The following is a 19515-nucleotide window of genomic DNA, read 5'->3' as shown; positions in this document are numbered from 1 at the left end:
AGACACATACTGCAAGGACCTCAAATATACCACAATGAACAGCACGTGAAACGGGCAGGTACGTAACCTAAGAGACAGGAACACCTGTTATGAAAACCCTGTTTGCTTAGTAATTCAAAGCCACTTCATTCCACTGAAAGTAAACACGCAATTTCAAGGATTCATTGCAAGAGCTTCTACAAAACAATAAAAAGCCACTCTGCAAATACTCAGTCCTCCTCAGCTGGTGAGCTCCACTCCTTCGAGTTACATCTGCCATTATAGATCAGCTAAGTTTTCTTAACCCCTCCAGCCCCTTGCAGTTCCATCAGCTCGTCTCCTGCAATGTTGCCCTTCTTGCTTTTTCCAAATTTGAAGTACCAGCAGAAGACAGCAAGGGCCAGGAGGAGGATCAGAACCAGTGGTAAGTATAGGATGAAGTTCAGCAGTGGTGGTGATGAGCAGATCCTAGACAAAACAGTTGACTCTGGAGGAAAAAAGAAAGAAAAACAAGTAAGTGAGGCCCCAAGCTAGTTTGAGTTTCTCTCTCGTACTGTTTCTACAGGTTAACTTCTTAACACTTTTTCCTCAATCTTCAACAGCTACCAATTTTTAAGAATTCACACAGGCTACCTGAGGAGAGGGGGGAGAGAAACCAGGTAATTTTCCTCCATTTCTTGTTTTGGGACATCAGATAGGGCCCCAGCTTGTTCAGCTGAAACATCCCAACAGAAACAGCATGGCTTTTCAGCTAACTCGTTCCAGTCTGGACTCAGTAACGAAAAGCCATGTAACCCTTCACCCCTGGGTCCCTGCCCGACACCAGTGACAGTGGGGTGAGGCAGAGGTCTGTCAGAGGCTGACAGCACAGAACAAGGAGGGACCAGAGGAAAGCAAAGGAAAGGAGATCAAGGAGGTCCCTGTCTCCCCCAGACACCTGCCCCTCCTTGCTTCTGCTATTCTGTTTCAGCCACGCCGAGCCGCAGGCAGCTGCAGACCCCATTCCCGGCAGCTCCTGCAGAACAGCTCCCCGCTTGGGGTGCGGGCTGCCTGTACAGCTGGCGGACCCTCCAGGTACTGCGAAAGGCTGAGTCGGGTCAGCCCCACACTACCTGAAAAGCTCTCATTTGCAGCCTCTCCATTTTTGTCCCAGGCTCCTTACAGCCACTGACTAATGCTGGCCATCAAAGTCTCCTCGCTTGGCACACAGCTTCAACACCACAGACTGACCTCAGATGCACCTGGCCCACCACGAAGGGTCACGCCAATTCCTTTGGGTCCGTTTTATCCATCTCAAAGTGTTGTTCCTCAATTCTCCTCCTTACCCAATACCCATGCGCAGATGCTTTACGCTTGCTCTGCAGAACCATGCTGATCACGCAGGTCTGATGATTTGAAGCTGTCCACGAGGGACCGAGGGACCTACACAGCCTGGTGGGCCAGGTGTGTCCCCAGGGATGAACCAGCCTGGGGGCTACTCCTGGCTGTGAAACTGGCTTTTACCTCTCTACCTCTGAAGCTCTGTGTCCCATCCATATAGACGGGAGCAGCATTTACTCTCCTGTAGGAAAACAGGGTGAAGTCTCCACTACGTGAATGCCTCTGTAGTACTAGGGAGGCATCAGCATCAGGGATTAGAGATGAAGTTACTCTTGGTTACAGTTATACTTGCACACGGCTGTGTCCTTAGCTCTCAGAAAACTCTGCAACATTGAAATCTGTGAGCCAGAGGGGCATTCTGAGATTACCTGCATCACTGAAGAAACACACACACCCCCAAGGAAAAAAAAAAAAAAGGAGAGAGAGAAAAAGAAAGAAAGAACACCCCACTAGTCTCTTGGGTTTTCTGAAAACCATGAAAGCTGTTTGGCCCAAACACATATGCAAAAATTGGAGGAGAATTTTCCAGCAGTTACTGAGCAATTTTAGCAATGGTTACTCCACCAGTACCAGGTAACAAGAGGCAGAGGGAGCTGATGAAGGGGAAATGCGACTGCTAGAGGGAGCCGTGATGGACAACAGCAGGAACATAACAGCAGGGGGATGAAGCACTGTCAGTCCCTCCTTGTGCAATTAAATCCAGATTAGCTTTGCTGTAGGTGCAGTCATGTGAGTAGGCTCTGTGCGTGCCTCTGCCAGTAGCGGGAGGGAGGGCTCTACAGGGCCCCCCGAGCTCTTCCATGTCGGCCGGCATCGGTAATTGCTGCAGAAGCTATAACCACATGTGGGCACCCAGGCTGGCTTCGGGCATGGCAGCTCCAGGGCTGAAGGCACGAGAAGAACTGCCAGATCCTCTCAGCTGGGTGCAAACACAACTGATTTCACTGTTCATATTTCTTCCTCCACATAGGAGACCCAGATGACCCATTTCCCAAAGAGGCAACAAAAGCATACTTTTATCCTTCTTGTTACCTCCCTAAAAAAACCTGTGTGTGCCTGAATGAAACCTTTGCTTTTTTTATTTTATTTTTTTTTAATTTAAAATTCTGTATGCAGAATCCAGCTCTATTTTTGAATCTAACATGCACCCCAACTCACCCCAAGAGGACAAAGGCTGTTTTTAGAGACCTCACTGGAGACAGACTTGCCAGAAAAATCACACCACAAGATTTTTTTTCCCCCCAAACCATTAGCATTCTGGTCCAAATGGCATCACTGAGAATAAAGGTTTGTACCCATGGTCCTGCAGAGACCCTGCAAGCCAGCAAAGCACAGCAGACACAAGCACACTCAATGGGACCCTTTGGACCATGTGCCCCATGGTCAGAGCTCTTGGTATCTCATCTGACCACCACCTCCAGTGTTTACAATGCCAAGCACCCGCGATTCAGCCTTGGCAGATGGATGGGACTGGGAATGGGATCTCATTGCCTCCCTCACCAGGCCCATAGCATGCATTCTTCGAAGAGCTCCCCTCCCTCCCCTGGCTTCCAACACAACTCTGGCAATCTCCCCAGCACCGACCCCACTGCAATCCCTTTGCAAGTCCTCCCATCCCCGCTGCATCCTTGCCATTGCAGCCGGCACCGCCAGCAGAGAGCTGCCGTTACCCAGCCCCCGCCCCCCAGCACAGCTAAGGGGGAACCGGTGTGGGGCGAGCCGCCCCTCACGCCTGGCAGCGTTACCTGGTGGGATGGTCGCGAGCTGGGTGTACCCCGAGCACGCCGAGGCTTGCAGAGCCCAGCCCTTCCCCTCGCTCTGCTGCTGCCACTCCTGCACCTGGCAGTGGTACACGCCGGCATCGCTCTCCTCCACGCTGTGCAGCGTCAGGCTGAAGTCACCGGCGGCAGGGCGGCGGAGGTGCAGCCTCCCGGCCAGGCTCTCCCAGGGGTACTCGATGGCACCGTCGCAGTGGAGGGTGAGCAGGGGCCTGGCGTAGCCGCTTTCCTCCCTCCGAAACCAGGTGGCTGAGAGGCGGGTGGCGGGCGTGCGTGCGCCCCGCAGCAGGCAGTGCAGCGTCACCTCCTCGCCCTGCCTCGCCAAGATGCTGTGGTTGGTTTTCTCCAGGTGCAGTTCGTGCTCTGGGGCAGGGTGCAAGCAGAAAGAGACGTTGCAGCATTGCACTGCTGTAGAAATCTTCCCATCTGCACCCGCAGGCTGACGGAAAATTTTCCGGAGCGAGCGTAGGGGATTGGGATGGGTTCTTGGAAGAGCTTCTGCAGGACACCCCCGGCCCCCGCGCTCCTGTGAATCATTCTCTCCCTTGGGGTGTGTTCTTCCCCCTGCCATCATCTTGAGACCCCCTGCTGTAGTATTTCCCACCCCTTCCAAATAAGCGATAAGGCATCCATTGGACTGAAAGCTATTTAGGGAGCTGGAATTCTCTGATCCACTTTATTTAGGGCTGCAGCCATAAGCCATGTCATGCTGAGAGGGGGAAGGACTGAGCCAGGGAGACCCACCGTGCACCCCAGTGGTGCAGTGCCCAAGGTGAGCGCAGCTAAGCGTTCAGCCTTGTTCTCTGTGGCTATGCGCAGAAGGGTAGGGAAAACTTTGCATCTTACTTCAAGATGCTTGGGAGTACCAGGAAAGGGCTGCTTCTTTTATTCACAGCACTGTACAACAACCAAGTGCACCACGTGTTGGAGGGAGGAAAAAGAAAACACCACGGTTCACTTTGTTACGAAGCATTAGACATCATCTGCCCATGGCAAAAACAACAGCTTGACTTGTTTGGGAAGATGTAGTAAATCCTCTTACTGGCCTATTTCCATCTGAGAGGCACTGACACCTCCTGCATCCCTAAGTCTCAGACCCAGCGCCGGAGCTGCTGCTTCCCCTTAAACTCCGCCTGCTTAGGAGAGGCCTGGCGGGGGCCCCATCGTAAATTGATCCAACCTTCTCCAGAAGCAGCTACACAAGAGACAACCGCCGCTCACCTGGGAGCTTGAACTCCAGCGTGGTCCTTCCCGATGCTCTCTCTCCGAGGTTGTACCAGCCGTCCACCAGCCAGAGCCATTCCTCTACCACACAGTAGTACCTGCCCTGGTCCCTGGGGTTTGCAGAGAGTATCCGCAGCCAGAAGACATTGCTGGACAGCCTCTGGCTCAGGAACCGGGACTTTTGTGCAGGAGAGCTGAACTCAGCCCCGTACTCCAGTATGTTGCTGTAGTTGGCCCTTACGATTCGCAAGGGCGTTGCATCGGCTGGAGAAGGAGGTAGGAGGTACCAGGTAACGGCAAACTGAGAATTATTCTGGGCAAACATGATCCTGCACTCAATGGCTGTGTCAGCACCGCCAGCAATCTCCACAGAGCTCTCTTTCGTAGACACCTGAAGGTTGCTTTCTAAAAATGGAGAAACGAAACAATCATGCCAGCTGCCGCTGTCAATACAGGGATGCTGGCATGGAGGGGAATAAGGCTGTCCTGGTGAGGAAGGGGGGAAAGAGCCAGTCCACACACCTTTACGTGAACTGTGGCGGGGAATCACTGGCTGCTACTGGGCAGGGGAGTAGCGGAGGAGGCAGAGGGCAGGAATGGGGAGATGGAGGCAGCCGCCGTGCTGGAGCTCGGAGGCAAGGCCTCTGTCTGAAGCCAAAACGTCCGTGTGCCACCGCTCCTGTCGGCAGGCTCGCACACAAGTGAGCATAATGGCACCTCCCTCCAAGCGAGCTGCTCTGGGCAGCGCTGCTGCAGTCAGAGTCAGCAGGTAAAAGCCAGGACCTTTCCCCAAACCCAGAGAGGCTGCCAGCACAGGAGACAGCAAACTGCCCAGGGTGGCCTCTCGCTTGAGCATGGCCTGGCCTGACACCCACCAGGGCAGAAAATACTCCAGAGAAGCAAAAGCTACTAGAGCTCAGAGAGGAGCCACAGGAACCGCTGCTGTGAGCACTCAATTTTGATGAGGAAAATTGCTGTTAACGCTCTCGAGGTGATCTTCTCCGAGAGGAAGTGGAGCACTTGCTGTAAAGCCCCTTTCTTTGCATCCCGAGTCTCTTCTCGCTCCTCTTCATTCCCACTAAAGATCAACTACCAAAAAGGACAGGGCAGCTGCTTGCCTTTTCCTTTGGCACCAAAAGACGTGGTGCCATTTTCCCTTCCAATTTCAATTTAATCAACCAAGCCGAGCCTCTCGCTGCCCACCTTGCTATGAGCCCTGACCGCTGACGCCACACTTTCTGCCCGGCCCGGGAGCAGCGGAGCACACAGAGAGGCACAGCTGCTGCAGCGACCCATGCGGCCTGGCCGGCTGGCCGGAGGGCTGGCTAGTGCAAAGCCCCCCACAGCTTGCTCTGGAGCCGGGGGAAGCCACCATGGGCGGCTGCACTGAGAGGCTGGGGGGAGCATCCCCACTAGGGTTGAACAGCAAGGCACATTATGTCTGGATGTCCACCTGCCTGCCCAGGGCACTGCCTATGGGACCCCACCAAGGGTCAGATGCAGAACTACCTGAGAGGTTGGAGGTGGAAAGGACCTGTCCTCCTTCCCCTCCTGTTACAGCTTTTCACTCATGTCCCTCCCGTCTGAAGCTACAGGCCAGATCCACAGTGACATTTAAACTCCTAAAGCACCGACTGACACCGAGTGGTAAATAAAGTGCCAAAGCAAAAGTCAAGAACTCCAGTATCTGTGCAGGCTCTAACCATGAGATTTTACACATAAAGAAACAGGCTGCTGATTTTTGTGATTTGCAGCTTCATTTTTCTGCAGCTTCACCTCATCCCATTGCTGCTAGAGCCAGCTTCGGTCCCAGACTTACTTCTCTACCTTCTTAAATATCCTTCACTGGCTCACGCTGCCTTTCTCAGACAGACGGTACCAGAGCTAGCAGCCACCTCCCACTGCGCATAGCCCCCCTCCCAGTTCCCACCATCTTTACAGCATCGCAGTATCCAGTAATGGCTGCAATACATTTGGAGCCAAACGTCACAGTATCTTGCTGCTCCACTGCTGCTGTCTCCTCTGTGTAGATGATCTACAATGACACCTGCTTGTCTTAATGCCATGTACACCACTGACAGACGCTCACAGCCACTGTCTGCTGTCACCCCTCAGCCTCAGTACCACCGCACAGACCCCCTGCCCCAGGCCAGCTGTAGCTCAGGTGTAACACGGAGCATCCCAGCACCCAGCTCCGCAGAGGCGAGGGAAGAGCAGGAGTGGAGCAGGAGGGAGAGCACCATGGAAACAAGCCTGAACAGGGAAAGGAATGCATCAGCTTACACTACAGCAAACCCATCAGTTAAAAAAAAAAAAACCACACAGAAAATACATAATTTCAGTTCACTGGATTGTGATCCCAAAAACCCAGGGTTTAGAGGAAGGAGCACTTAATGCATGAAAAAAGAGCAAAAACTCTCCTTTGCTGGCAGAACAGACATGAGGAAAAAAGAAACCAAACCCCAACATATCCTCATGCCTGCCTCCACAGGTTTTGGCTGGGACAGCCCTTTAAATTCCTGCAGCAGCCACAGCCAAGCGGGGCAAGCCAACACCGTGCTGCTGCCGGGGGTGGCAGGGAGCAGGCTCATGGCAGGACGGCCAGGGAGCTGCGGTGCATTTGCAAACATCTCTCTTCCATAAGAGGATAAGGCTCCCTGTGCAATGCCGGCAGGCGCAGCAGCGGCGCAGACCCTGCCTGCAGAGGTGGCCGTAAAAGGCAACCCTGAGCACGGTCCCTGGCTGCACAGCCCAGCCTGGGGGGAGATACCTCCACCCAGAGCCCCCGGCACCTTGCGGCTCAGTGATGGCTCCCAGCCCAGCAGTGAGCCCTGGTGCTTTCTCAGCGCACCTCAAATACACGGGGGGAAGCTCAGGGGGATGTGGACATCTCCCTAGCAGCAGCTTTGGGGACTAGTCTCTCCCTACCACCCCACAGCCCCGCAGAAGCCCACACCATGGGAGATACCTTACACCCCTAGCATTCAAGCAGGCTCCTTGCGGGGGGGAATACTTCTTCCCAGAAACAAGGCTTAAAATCCTAGTGGCAAGGCTGATCCCTATATGCTTGGCATCATTTGCAAACAAATAGCCACTCCCCACCACCAAATTTGCCTCCAAGAGCGTTGTCAGGAGCCATGGGTGCTGAGGAAGAAACAGGACAGGCAGCACCGCCTCATGCGGCCGCAGGGGGTGACCCGGCTGGGCACACCTGAGCCATCAGTGGTTCTGGTTGCCCCTGGTCACATTTGATGGATTTAAAGTTGCAGAAGGAGAGATCTCTGCTGAAAAAGCGTTCATGGCACTGCTTACCTGGCAGCACCACCTTTATCCCCACAGCGTTGGACCTGGCGGTGGCTGCCGGCTGCCCCTGAGGCAGAGCATGCCTCCTCCAGACCTCCACCTCACACTGGTATGTCCCCTCGTCGGCAGCCACAGCACGGTGGATGTGCAGCCTGAAGGAGGTGGCAGCCTTCGTCAGCTGGGCTTTCCCCTGGAAGTGTGGCTGCGCTTCCCCCCAGGCCATGGTGCCACTGGGAAGGACCTGGACCAGCTTCTGGTAGTGGCCGGCAGGCGGGCTGGGCTGGAAGAGCCACCCCACAGACACCGGCACCTCCTCGAGGGTATAGTTGGCGTTCACTTGGCAGACGAGTTCAAAACTCTGCCCGTATCTGACGGTGGCAATTCGGCTCCTCAGTGTGGCGTGCAGACCGAGACCTGCTTGGGAGGAGAGAGCCCTTGGCGCCAGGACAGGAACCCTGCCCCATGCCACCACCCTCTCCATGCAGCGCCATCCCCGCCGCCCCAGCCACTGCAACCCCATGGCAGCCAGCAGTCCTGCCGCTCCTCTGCCAGTGCTGCTCTCCCCGAGAGCTCTCCTACCTCGTCCCTGCTCTCCCACTCCCCAGCCCGCCCTGGGCAACCCTCTCTTCCAGGCTCCCCAGTCCCACCCCATGGCAGGGAGCCGAGGATCCTCTGCTAATGCTGCTTCCCTGTTTGCTGCTTCTGTCCACCCTCCACAAAAGCCTCCTGTGGCCCAACCAGTGCTCTCAGGCACCCAGGCCCAGCAATAAGAAAGGAAAACCGCTCTAAATCACAACCAAAAGCTGCCTCTCCATAAAGGCACCCATTCCAGCTATCAAAAGAAGAAACGGTGTGGGGGTTGCACGCCGGGGAGGGTTAGCGGCTCTGTGCTCAGACAGGAGGGCAGGAGAAGCGATCCGATGCCAGCACCAGGATGTATCTCTGAAAGGCCACCATACAAGTCAGCAAGTGCCTTTGTTGAGCTTAATTACTGTAAGTAATTATGCTGCTAGAACAGATATTTTGTATTTCAAGTTAAGGAGACAGTCAGAAAGACCTGCTGAGCAAGCCGTTGCCTTTTAGGTCTCTGGGCACTTTAACTGTTGTGTCCCACTTGTCTCTCCCAAAACATCTCAGGGAGGACTTCTGCTAGAAATGGGGAAAATGAGGCACTCCAGGGCCAAGTGATCAGCCTTAGGTCACCCTGCAGCAGCAGAGCTCAGGGCACAGCAGACCTCTGTCCTACCCACATGTGTCCAGTCGCTTCTCCAAGCCTTGCCTCCAGCGCGTCCAGCTTGAAAGCCTAGAAATAGAGGTGGTCCAACTCACCCATGGAGCTGACTGTCACCGCTGTCTCCCCCTCCTCTGTCCGGCTCTGGCTTCGGGACCACTCTGTTGCTTCACACCAGTACTGCCCACCGTCACCCTCATCCAACGTGTTGGGGATCACCAGGGTGAAAGCACCAGCGCTCAGCTTCTCTAGCCGGAGGCTCCCCCAAGTCCTGCTGTCCTGGTAGGTGCTGCCCAGGCTCATGGTCCCATCCTGCTCCATGGTGGCCACCAGCACCCGAGGACCCGGGTGCTGTGGTGGCAGGTGCCACCATTGCACAGACACAGGGCTGATTGCTCCTTGCACCTTGCAGAAGAGAATCAAGGCATCTCCCACCATGACCCGTGGCGTGCTGGTGGACACAGACAGGCGCATGCGGCTCACTGCAAAAAACAGTTACTGCGTGGGAGGGGACGTTGTTGTGCTCCTCAGAGAAAACCAGAGATACTGTGGCATTAAACAGATAGACTAGATAAATCTTGACATTGGAAAAGGAAAGGAATTGTCTGAAATTTTCAACCAGCCTTTTCTCATAACTTTGGAGAGGGCTTTGTGGTTTGGGTTTTTTTCTTCCTTCTTTAATGTCTTTCCTGGGATGTGGATACATAAAGACATACTTAAGAAATAGAGTAGGCAGCTCTGCCTTAAACAGGCAGCTCCTGCTACATCAGGATAGTCATTGTCTAGCTATGACAAGGAAACCAAGAGTCTCCTACACATCTTTCTTAGAGTGATTTCTCAAGTCATCCCTCCAAAACATGGGGAGAACACTCATGGAAACTGCAATGACCCCCTCCATCCAGAAGTACCTGTTCTGCTGGGTCATCCTGTGATCCTCAGGAGTAGCAACAGGCATTGCTTACAATTTTCTGTGCCAAAGACAAAGGAGGACCCAACCTCTGCAGAACTCTACCTGTTTTCCCCAAAACTCATTGCAAAAAGACTGAGTTTACACTTTGTTGATAGCTGCTGCATCCATCATGCTACCATTTGCCAGAGCAAATGCTTTTCCCATGATCATCTACCAAAATCTATGGCACATTGGCATTCTTGCAGCAAACAGCAGGTATGTTGCCCCTGCCAAGATGAGGCCAAACTTGAAGTGTTCCCCAGTCAGGGATCACTGCAGGCTTTACCTAGAGGAGTAGCCATTCGGATTTACTAACCTATTGGCTTTACATCGACTTGGATGTCTGATGACATATTGGTTTGGATGCTGTGAAAGTCTCCAGGAGTCTTCACCTCCGAAACAGAGCAGTGGTACGTACCGCTGTCCTTCAGCCCCACCTCATAGATGGTGAGGACATAAACCGTGTTGCTTTGCTTGAATGCTCGGAGCTGCCCTAGCTTGGCTCTCTCCTCATATTCTTCCTCCCAAATCAATACCCCATGGGGGTCAACCCTGGCCACTTCCACACTGTTGAGGAGCCAAAGCACTTGGAAATGCCTGCTGCTCTTCTGGGCTCCCACCATGCAATTTAACTGCAAGGTATCTCCTTCAGAAAGGGAGCTTTCAGCAGCAGTGATGTCCACGGAGAGGTGTCTGTGGGCAATCAAAAGCAAAGAGGATGTTGGGTGACCCTGTCCACACTTCCCTCCTGCCTGGCAGCACCAATGGCCATGCAGAGAGAAATGGGAGGGAATTCACTATTGAAACATTTTCTTTCATTAGAAAAGTGATCAGGATGGAAAATTTTGCCTGTGGGGGGACAGTTGCCAGCTCCAGGCACTAACCAGCAGTCACAGGTGGAGGAAGCACCAGAGCCCTGAAGATCCCCCCTTTGGAGAAGCTAACCCTTCCAAAGCAGAGCACCCACCCAGATGGCCTGGGGACATAGCCACCCCATCTCAGCTCAGGCATCCGAACAGAGGGCTGCCCTAACCCAGGGGCATCAGCTTTTGCAGGGGGCTGCTCCATCTTGCCTCCTGGAGCTGTTCTGCTTCATGTAACAAATATCCCTTTAAACCAGAAAGGGGCACAAAAGGGGCTTTATCACTCAGCGGTGTTTTTAACTCTGCTGTCTGTGGTGGGAGAAGGCACGTGGAGGACTGGCATACAAGCTGCTTGTCTAAATCTGATGCTGCTGGTCCCACATGCTGCTGCAGCCCTCACTGACTGCTGCAGGATGTGGGCAAGAGATGCTCTCCAAGTTGGAGAGGTTTTGGGTTAGTTCCTACAGAAAGCAGAAATGTCAAAACTTATCACAGCATGGGGTGGCTGGAGAGAAGCAAGAGGAGGTGGAGGTCACGTCCTAGCCCCTGTCCTGCCCCCCATACCAACCAGCATTAGGTGCCGAGCAAAGAGGGGGAACACAAAGCCGTCTTCTCCTTGGAAGACCCTCTTGGGCAGTCAGCTGCACCTGAGATAAGGACCCTGTATCTGGGTCCTATGATAGGATTCACCTTCCTCATGGGGCATTCAAAGCCTCTGTCACTAATGCACCCTGGTTCCCAGCTTCAGCCCAGCTGGAGAGTGGCTGCAGGCAGAGACTCACAGGGTACCCTGAAACCCTGCGCCATGACCCCACACAGCAGCGACACAGCTGAAAAACAGGAGGTAGGGCTGAGCCCCGACTCCTGGGGCAGGCAGCCTGGCTCACACCGCTGGGTCGCTGTGCTGCCTACCGTGTCTAACAACAAGAGCAAGGCTATGAACTGTGGTTTGGAGGTAAAACAGAGCAACTCCCAGACTGCCACTGGAAGGGCTCAAATAATTTATTGAAAGTAGAGTACCCTGTGAATTTAAACACTCGTTCATAAACAGTTTGTGAACAGGAATCCCAGCTGCTGCAGATATGTTTGGCATTCCCAAATATTTGCTGGAGAGTTTATAGAAAACACTGGAGCAGTTGGCCACAGTCAGAGTGGTCACTGGCTCCCGGTGAAATGGGGTGCTCAGCCCCACAGCCCAGGCTTTACCACAGGTCTCTGGAGGGAGCCCCCAGCCCCACAAATGTGATGGAGGGCTCATACGCCTGCCACACTTTCCCTCTGGCAATATCAGCAGCTCTAATACAACCACCATGTTGTCCTCTTATCACCATTGCCTCCCTTCTACCCTTGATGGCTACCACCATGCAAATATTAAACTCTGACAAGGTTTTTCTATTTCTAAGCAATCATGTGGCACCAGTACACAAAACCACACACTACTGGTCATGGTGAACCCTCTTAAACAAGCAGATGCAGGAAAGCACACTGACTGCTATTGCTTGCCAGGCAGCAGCAGGTATGGAAAGGCATTGTTGCAAACAGTGCATAATAAGGGGGAAAAAGCTTTACCAGTCAGCCAGGTTTTGGGAACCAGGCTCTGACAGTGGGAGACTGCACTTCCCTCCCCTCCCCATGGTACCTTGCCCCCCTGAGCTGCACACAGGGTTTTTGGTCCTTAACCATCCGTTTCTTTGGCTTCCTGCTGTGACTCACCACCCTCCCACGAGACAGTGGTTCCCCTCACCACCCCAGCTCTGCAGCCTCCTCCATCTGCCCCGAGGTATGGGGACAGGGTACACCACCTCCCCAGGCATCTTTTCTGAGAGAGACTTGCTCCCATCTACTGCCTATCTTAAAGGGCATCAACTAGACACAGCCTTGCCTTGGCTCCTTTGAGGTGAAACTCAAAGGGTGGGGGAAAGAGACATTTTTCCCTTCCTCTGGGCACAGCTACCCATGCAGCTGGAGAAAGAGCAGGGTGAGGGTCCGCAGCCAGCAAAGGGCTTGCAGCAGGGGGGATGGCAGGCAGGGCACTCGGAGGAGTGGCAGCAAACACAAAGCCCAGGCCAGCAGACTCATGACAGCACAGACAGACAAGCCACCTCCAGCAGACACCAGAGCCATGCAGCATATGCAGTGCATCCCCATGTCCCTCTGTGCCCATGGCCAAGACACCATGACGGGCACTTGACTTACGTACTTCAGTTTTTGAGGCTGAGACACCCTCAAGGCAGTCTAACAACATGGTTTTCTGCACACTGGAATGTAATGCTGCCAAGGAGCCAGGCTGCTGTGGTCACAGGCTGCTCTCTCTCTGCTAACACCTTGCGTGAGCCTGTGAGGTTGCATGATCGCTGCCGGCGTCAGAGACTCAGCTATGTAAACCTCCAAAGCAAGATGCACTAACAGCTCCCAAAACAGGGGCTGCCATGGCCCTGAGCCCAGCCCACCCGCTTCAGTGCCTGGCAGATGCAGCCAGACCCACCAGTGGGTCCCCGGGCTGTGGCGGAGGCAGGCGAAGGCCACTGAAGGCTGCTGCTATAGAGCCTAGAATGCACAAAGGAGTTGGAGCCAACGTGTGAGTTTGCAAGGGTCTTACCTGGGCTTATGACAGCCAGCGACGTCCTCCCCGTTTGCTTGTGGGAGATGTCTTTCCACGTTTCATCAGGATCCTGAATCCACTCGGCCGCCTCACAGTACAGCTGCCCCTGGTCGGACGGCTCCACTCCCCCGATAGAGAGCTTGTACGTCGTGTTCCCCACCTTGTTCAGCTGCACAACCCCTGCCAGAAACCTCTGCATGTAAGAGGGCCCTGGCCTCAAGATGAAGTCTTTGGAGAGGGCGAGGACCTCCTCAGCATGGCTTTCTCCGGTTCCCTGAAGATGGTACCAGCCAACAGAGAGATGCGTGTGCTGGACAGTGGACTTGGACACCTCGCAGGTGAGCTCCACTGGGTCTCCTTCAGCACGGGTGAGGACCTGGCGTGCCATGGAAGCCGAGAGGGTGTCTGCGATCACTGAGCATGGGGGGGAAAAACACAGAGAGCAGCACGTCATGGGAAAGATTGTCTCTCGGCCTTGATGGGCAACCTGTCAGCCACTGCAAAACTGCAGCCAGGCCCTAAGGGATCTGACAGCATAGGAGAAATATCTTTTGTAGCTGATTGACATGGCTTCCATCAGCCTATGACAAGGTGTGAAGTGGTTAAAACCTCAGCAGGGAAGAAAGCACAGTGGATCTGTCTGCAGTACCCTCTTCAGCCAAACTGTGGGCAGTATTAATTAGGCAACCCCAAGGAGATGAACATCCAGCCCCTCACGACCCCAAGTGCAGGCTGGTACAACATCAGGATAAAGGAGGAAATGGGTGAATACCAAGTGGAAGTTCCATACCACCATGTAGACTTGGCAGATTACAGTAGGGCCTTTGCCTCTCCACCCCGTGGCGTTCCCTCTCCCCAGTGCTCTGCAGGAGCTGCTACCTCCCTCTATCTGTGGGTATCCAGCTTGGGTGAAGTCCCATACCCTGACCTGAGAGGACACCAACAGCTAACACACAGAGCCTGAAAACTCCCTCCCTCTTAAGTGCTTAGCTGTGAAATCCTGTGGCTGCATCAGGAACTGAAGTTAAAGCTGGGCTATTGGACAGCAGAGGCTTCGTCTCCCTTCCCTTGCCCTGGCTGGGAGGAATGGCCAGAGCAACCTACAAGGGGATATCTGAGGGATGGAGCACCTCTGCTATGAAGAAAGACTGAGAGAGTTGGAGTTGTTCAGCCTGAAGAAGAGAAGGCTGTGGGGAGACCTTTAAAGGTCCTCCCAAGGATTTTATGATTCTATGATCTGGGCATCCCTATCTTGGCCCCTCGGGGCAGTATAGCAATCCCACAGTGGAGAGAGAAGGAAAATTTGTGCCCACCAGTCCCATTAATCACCCCTTTCCCCAGCTGCCTCTCTGTCAGAGACCTAGAGACAAGCATCTCCCCCCAGAGCAAAGGTGGGGACAGTCGAAACCTGCCTGCACCCCTGCCTGGGAGGGAGCAAAGCTCTCTTTCGGGACCCACCTGAGAGGTTCGTCTTGGCGCTGTAACTCCCAAAGTACCTCTCATCGGTGTTGGGCGTGTGGCACTCGTACTCCCCAGCGTCCCGGTCCTGCAGCTCGGTGATGTGCAGCAGGACGGCGTCCCCCTGCACCCGCTCCACATAGATCCCCCGGCTGTGCACCCGCTGGGTGTAGATGGCGTAGGGGAAGGAGGGGTCGACGGTGCTGACGATCTGCACCTCCCGCTCGGGGGCCGAGGGAAGGTAGATGGACCACTGGAAGTTCTGCTCCGCCGGGCCCTGGTAGCCGCTCACCTTGCACCACAGCGTGACGTGGGAGCCCCTCACACGGTACAGGGGCCCCTTCTGAACAGTCACCACTCGTTGGCCAGTGCCCAAACCTGCTGGCAAACAGTGGCCACATGCGGTGTCTGCAGGTGTATACGCTACAAGATGTATACGCTTGCACACCCAAGACGGCAGTTGGGTGTGGATGTGCACAGGGCTGCAGTGTAATACTGAAAAGAATTGCTGTGCAGTCTTATTCTTTGAAGCATGAAGTCCAAAGGACTTCACACCCCTTGCAATTTTAAGAACAAGTCCTGTAACAACAGACCTCCAAACTTTGTCTCCTAGCACACTGGGTCACAAGACAGAGACCAGAGCATCATGGCCAGAGGGCTGTCAAGCCTGTTCATGGCTGGAGAGCATCTCTCAGCCAGCTGTTCAGAGCAACCAGCAACCAGGCTGAGATCATTGCAGGAAGCTTGTGGTGTGTTGAAATTAAGAGGACGAAGCACTCAGGTCCTGCACAAGCTGAGGAGTGGGGGGGGAATAGAGCAGGTGCCAAGAGCTGACCATGGCCAGAGAAGAAGATGCAACACAGAAGCCAAGGGACATGGGACAGCAGAGGGAACAGGCAGGCTGGGTGACGCAGAGGTGCTGCATGAACAGAAACAGGGAGGGCATGGGAGAGAGACCAGCAAGAGCTCCTCCAGAAGGAGGGGGCACCGAAAGGCATCAAAGACTTCCTCCATTTCTGCCTGCAGCGTGTTTAGGGAGGTGATGGCCACCTATTCACCCTCCCCTCCTGCAGAGCTCACAGTGATGCCTCACTCTATTCTGGTGCCCAGTGTGCACACCAAGCAAAATGACCACAGGACGTGGGCACCGAGTCAAAACCCAACCATGAAGACCAGGCCAGGGAAGGGAGCTGGTAGCAGCACACCCTAAGAAACCCTCAGAATCCCCATCCCAAGATAAATGGGGGTCAGGTAACCCCCTCCACACTCCCAGCAGCTGCGCAACAGGGGCATGCATGTCCCCTCACCAAAATGCTGCCAGGGTCTGGGCTATCCTTTGGAGTGAAACCACAGTACCAAAAAGAGAATGTACTGCTGCACCTTCCACCATGGCCACTGAGCCAGAGCAGTCCTAGCCACAGCAGAGCCGTCCTGGCCCTGCAGCCGCAGCAAAGCACCCTGCTGAGCCACCCACTCGCAAAGGTCCCATCTGCCCACTTTAGGAAGGCAAAGTGGCCGGGGAGACAGCCCGCACCTCTGATCCATGCGGGTGCTGCTCCCAGCCCCAGGTACTTTACTTCCCCCTTGCTTGCCCCAGGAAAGCCCCTGCCACGAGGCAGGGCACTCACCTGTGAAGAGGAGGAGGAGGAAGGCAGCCACCAGGCATCGCAGCAGCCCCATGGGAAACAGCAAACTCTGCCTGGGTCCTCTCCCAGAGGGGCGGCAGAAGGCTCTCATGGGCGATGGCGACAGCCACCCCACTATTTTGAAAGTGGCTGGGAGGAAGCTGCCTGGCGGTGGTGGTTTCCTCTGCTTAGAAACGTCAGGGAGAGGTTGGGGAGTGGGTTGCAAAGTAACACGCCTCTGGGAGGTGACAGCCAGCACCCTGGCCCCATGCCGCCTGGGTGAGCACGATGCCTCAGGCCCCTCCTGCCACTGAGGGTCTGTGAGGTGCCCGGTGCTGCCGGCTGTGGCTTTGCTGTCCCACAGCAGCTCACAGACTAACCCCCTGCCTCACAATTCCCACTTCGGTGCATGGAATAGCTTGCTCCCTGTTAACAGAGGGGGCAAGGGGCCAGACTTCTAGGGATGAAGCTCCCCCCGTTATTTATTTTCTGCAGCTGCAGACAACAGGATGATGCCTCAGGTACAGGCTGGGCTGGCACAGTGCTCCTCGAGGATGGCTGACCAAGCTCTAGCATGGGGTGCAGTGGGGCACCCCAAGTGGGATGTCTCTCCCACTCCTACGAGCCCATCGGCTACACAGGCAGGAGGCCCTCTGCCATAACAGTTAGCCTAGCCCTGCCCAGCCCAGCCAGCTTGTCGGCTCTCAGAGGATCACCACACAGCTAGAAATCATCCAGGAATGCTCTCCTGTAAGCACAGCCCATGGGCAGGCACCTGGATGCAGGAGATCCTGGACCAGCACCGCTCATAGGGCAGTGAGACCACGGGGAGCTGCACTTGGGAGGGCTGAGGCCATGGGCTGCCACATGGCATCGCGCCATCGGCTCTGCATGGCCCAGGGCACGCTGCTGCTCCTGCCGGCAGGTGCCACAGACATGGTGGGAGGCTGACAGGCACGCACCCTGTGCAAGGGAAACCTAGCCTCTGGGGTGTGCAGCCGAACACTAGCAAGGGGCTCAAAGACACTCTCTGAAAGGATTTGTTTAGGGTTTGGGTGTTTGTTTTTTGGGTGGGGGTGGTGGGGGGTGGTATTTTGGTTTGGGTGGGTTTTTTTGCAGAAGAGATGGCAGCACAAGGCATTTACCCCTGAGCCATGCTGCTCTAACCGTACTGCCAGGGCATTGACTGGATGACTAAATTAGCTCAGGGATTCACAAGCAAAAACCAACTGTAAAACAAGTCCTTTTGCTTGATCCCATGGGACTCCTAGAGGGAACAAAATTCATGTAACGAACCAAAACAAACACGAGGTCCTTCCTTTCCCCATTTAATAAACTCATTCATATGACAGCCTTCGGGGCCAGGAGGCTGAGAATCCTCGCTGCAAGGCTCACGCCTCCATTAGCTGGCTCCTCATCAGCCTGCGTGCACAGGTCCCATAGCACCACACAGCTCTCCAGAAAGCCAAATCCAGGCCAGGGGGACAGGCTGTGGTAGCAGGCAGAGAGGTCCCTCCAGAATCTCACCTGTTCCCTGCCACCCACCCTCACTGCAATGAAATTGAGCAGAGGAGCAGCACCTGTTTTGAGGAAAGATGGTGTAATGCAGGGCTGAAACCCATGTGCGGCTTCCACAGAGGAGGTGAGCAGATAGGGCAGAGGCTGGCAAGCTGTGGAGTGCCCCAGCACACCTGTTGGTGAGGAGGGCCCACTGTCCCATGGCAGTAGGACACAGCCATGCACATAGCCATAACTGCGTAGTAGGCTTCTGTTCCCTGCTGCAGGATGAAACCCTCCCATCTTGGAGGCAAGGGATGGAAGGGTTTGCTTTCCAAGAGCAACTCACTGCCAGCAGTACCCCGGAGATGATCCTGCTGACTGTAAGCCAACCCGCTTACCACTGCAGAGGAGGGAAAAGCATCTCTGCTACAGCAACAGAGTAAATGGAAAAGAAACATGGAGTTCAACCTCAGTGAGCTTCCTACAGTCAGTGTGCAGATAAATACACACACAGGGACAGTTTAACTCCAAGCTTGCAACTCTAATGATGCATGAGTCACTGCTTCCATTTGCAATAGAGAAGCCGGGAAGAATAGGATTGCCTGGCCCAGGCCTATCACTGACAGTGATGCTCCTCTGTGGACAACAACAGCAGGTCCTTCTTCCTGGGACTGCACAGTCTAAAACTTACTCTCTTCCTCCCTGGGAAGGCAACCAGACATATGGCGGGGCTATTAACCACGCAAGGCAGGATAAAGTAGAATCCTTTACAAAGAGCATTGCTGTTAGAAACCACAACAGGGAAGCCGGATCCATGGGGAGAAAGATTCCCTCACTCCATTTTCCTGGGGAAGACACAGGACAGGAAGCAAGGGGGAAATACACCTCTTGGATAGCACAGAGGATCCCTGCCCATACCCACAAGGAGCAGAGGACTTGCCTCCTCCAAGCTAGGCAGTGCATGTGCCTGTGCACCTCACCTGGTGAGCTGAAGGGCTGCACCAGGGCAGTGGGGATTAAGCCCTACTGTCCCCCAGCCCTCAGCACAGCCTGGCAGGGTACCACTATCTCTTGCTTCAGAGCACAAGGCCAGAGGTCTGGTTGCCCACAGCACTGGCTTCAGCTTTCATGCGGGTGATGACCATCTTTAATTGCATGCCTCCATACCCATTCCCTCTTTCTGTGCCTCTCTAGATCCCTTTGTGGGCACCCTTTTTTTTGGATGCTGCTCAGCCACTGTGGGCCAAAGCTTTCCATAAAAACACCACCAAAAATAAAGCATGGAAAGCTTTACCTAGCCCAGTGCAGCCAAGGTACACTTAGACTCTACCTAAGAGCACAGCAGCAACCTGGAACATCCATGGGGACTTTGAAACCTCCTGGACAACCACTGACCAGACACTCCGCTTGCACACCACCCAGCTATACGGGCCCCATGAGCTCCCTCGCCCCATTTGGGTGCCTGGGGTTAGGCAGCAAGGCTCCCGAGCAGCAGATGACGCCTGTCTCCCCTGCCCACAGCCATGACTCTCTTTGCTGGCTTCCACCCATTGCAGCAGAGGACAGAGCCTACCATGCCTCCTGCAAAGTAGCAACAAACCACAACTTCCACAGAAATTAAAA

General features: G+C 54.6%; 1 protein-coding gene across 1 annotated transcript; it reads right to left on the bottom strand.

Moving 5' to 3' along the window:
* Positions 1-269: 269 nt before the first annotated feature.
* CD101 (CD101 molecule) lies at positions 270-16447 on the bottom strand (the record flags this gene model as incomplete). The annotated part of the gene is made up of 9 exons (XM_082014066.1): positions 270-466; positions 3105-3500; positions 4359-4766; positions 7674-8078; positions 8994-9377; positions 10161-10537; positions 13303-13723; positions 14768-15148; positions 16396-16447. The coding sequence occupies 9 exons, from the start codon at positions 16445-16447 to the stop codon at positions 270-272; spliced, it is 3021 nt and encodes a 1006-aa protein (XP_081870192.1).
* Positions 16448-19515: the final 3068 nt, after the last annotated feature.

Source organism: Phaethon aethereus (genome assembly GCF_964289735.1).
Source record: "Phaethon aethereus genome assembly, chromosome: 1".
NCBI lineage: Eukaryota > Metazoa > Chordata > Aves > Phaethontiformes > Phaethontidae > Phaethon > Phaethon aethereus.
This window is presented reverse-complemented; position numbering and strand designations above follow the sequence as displayed.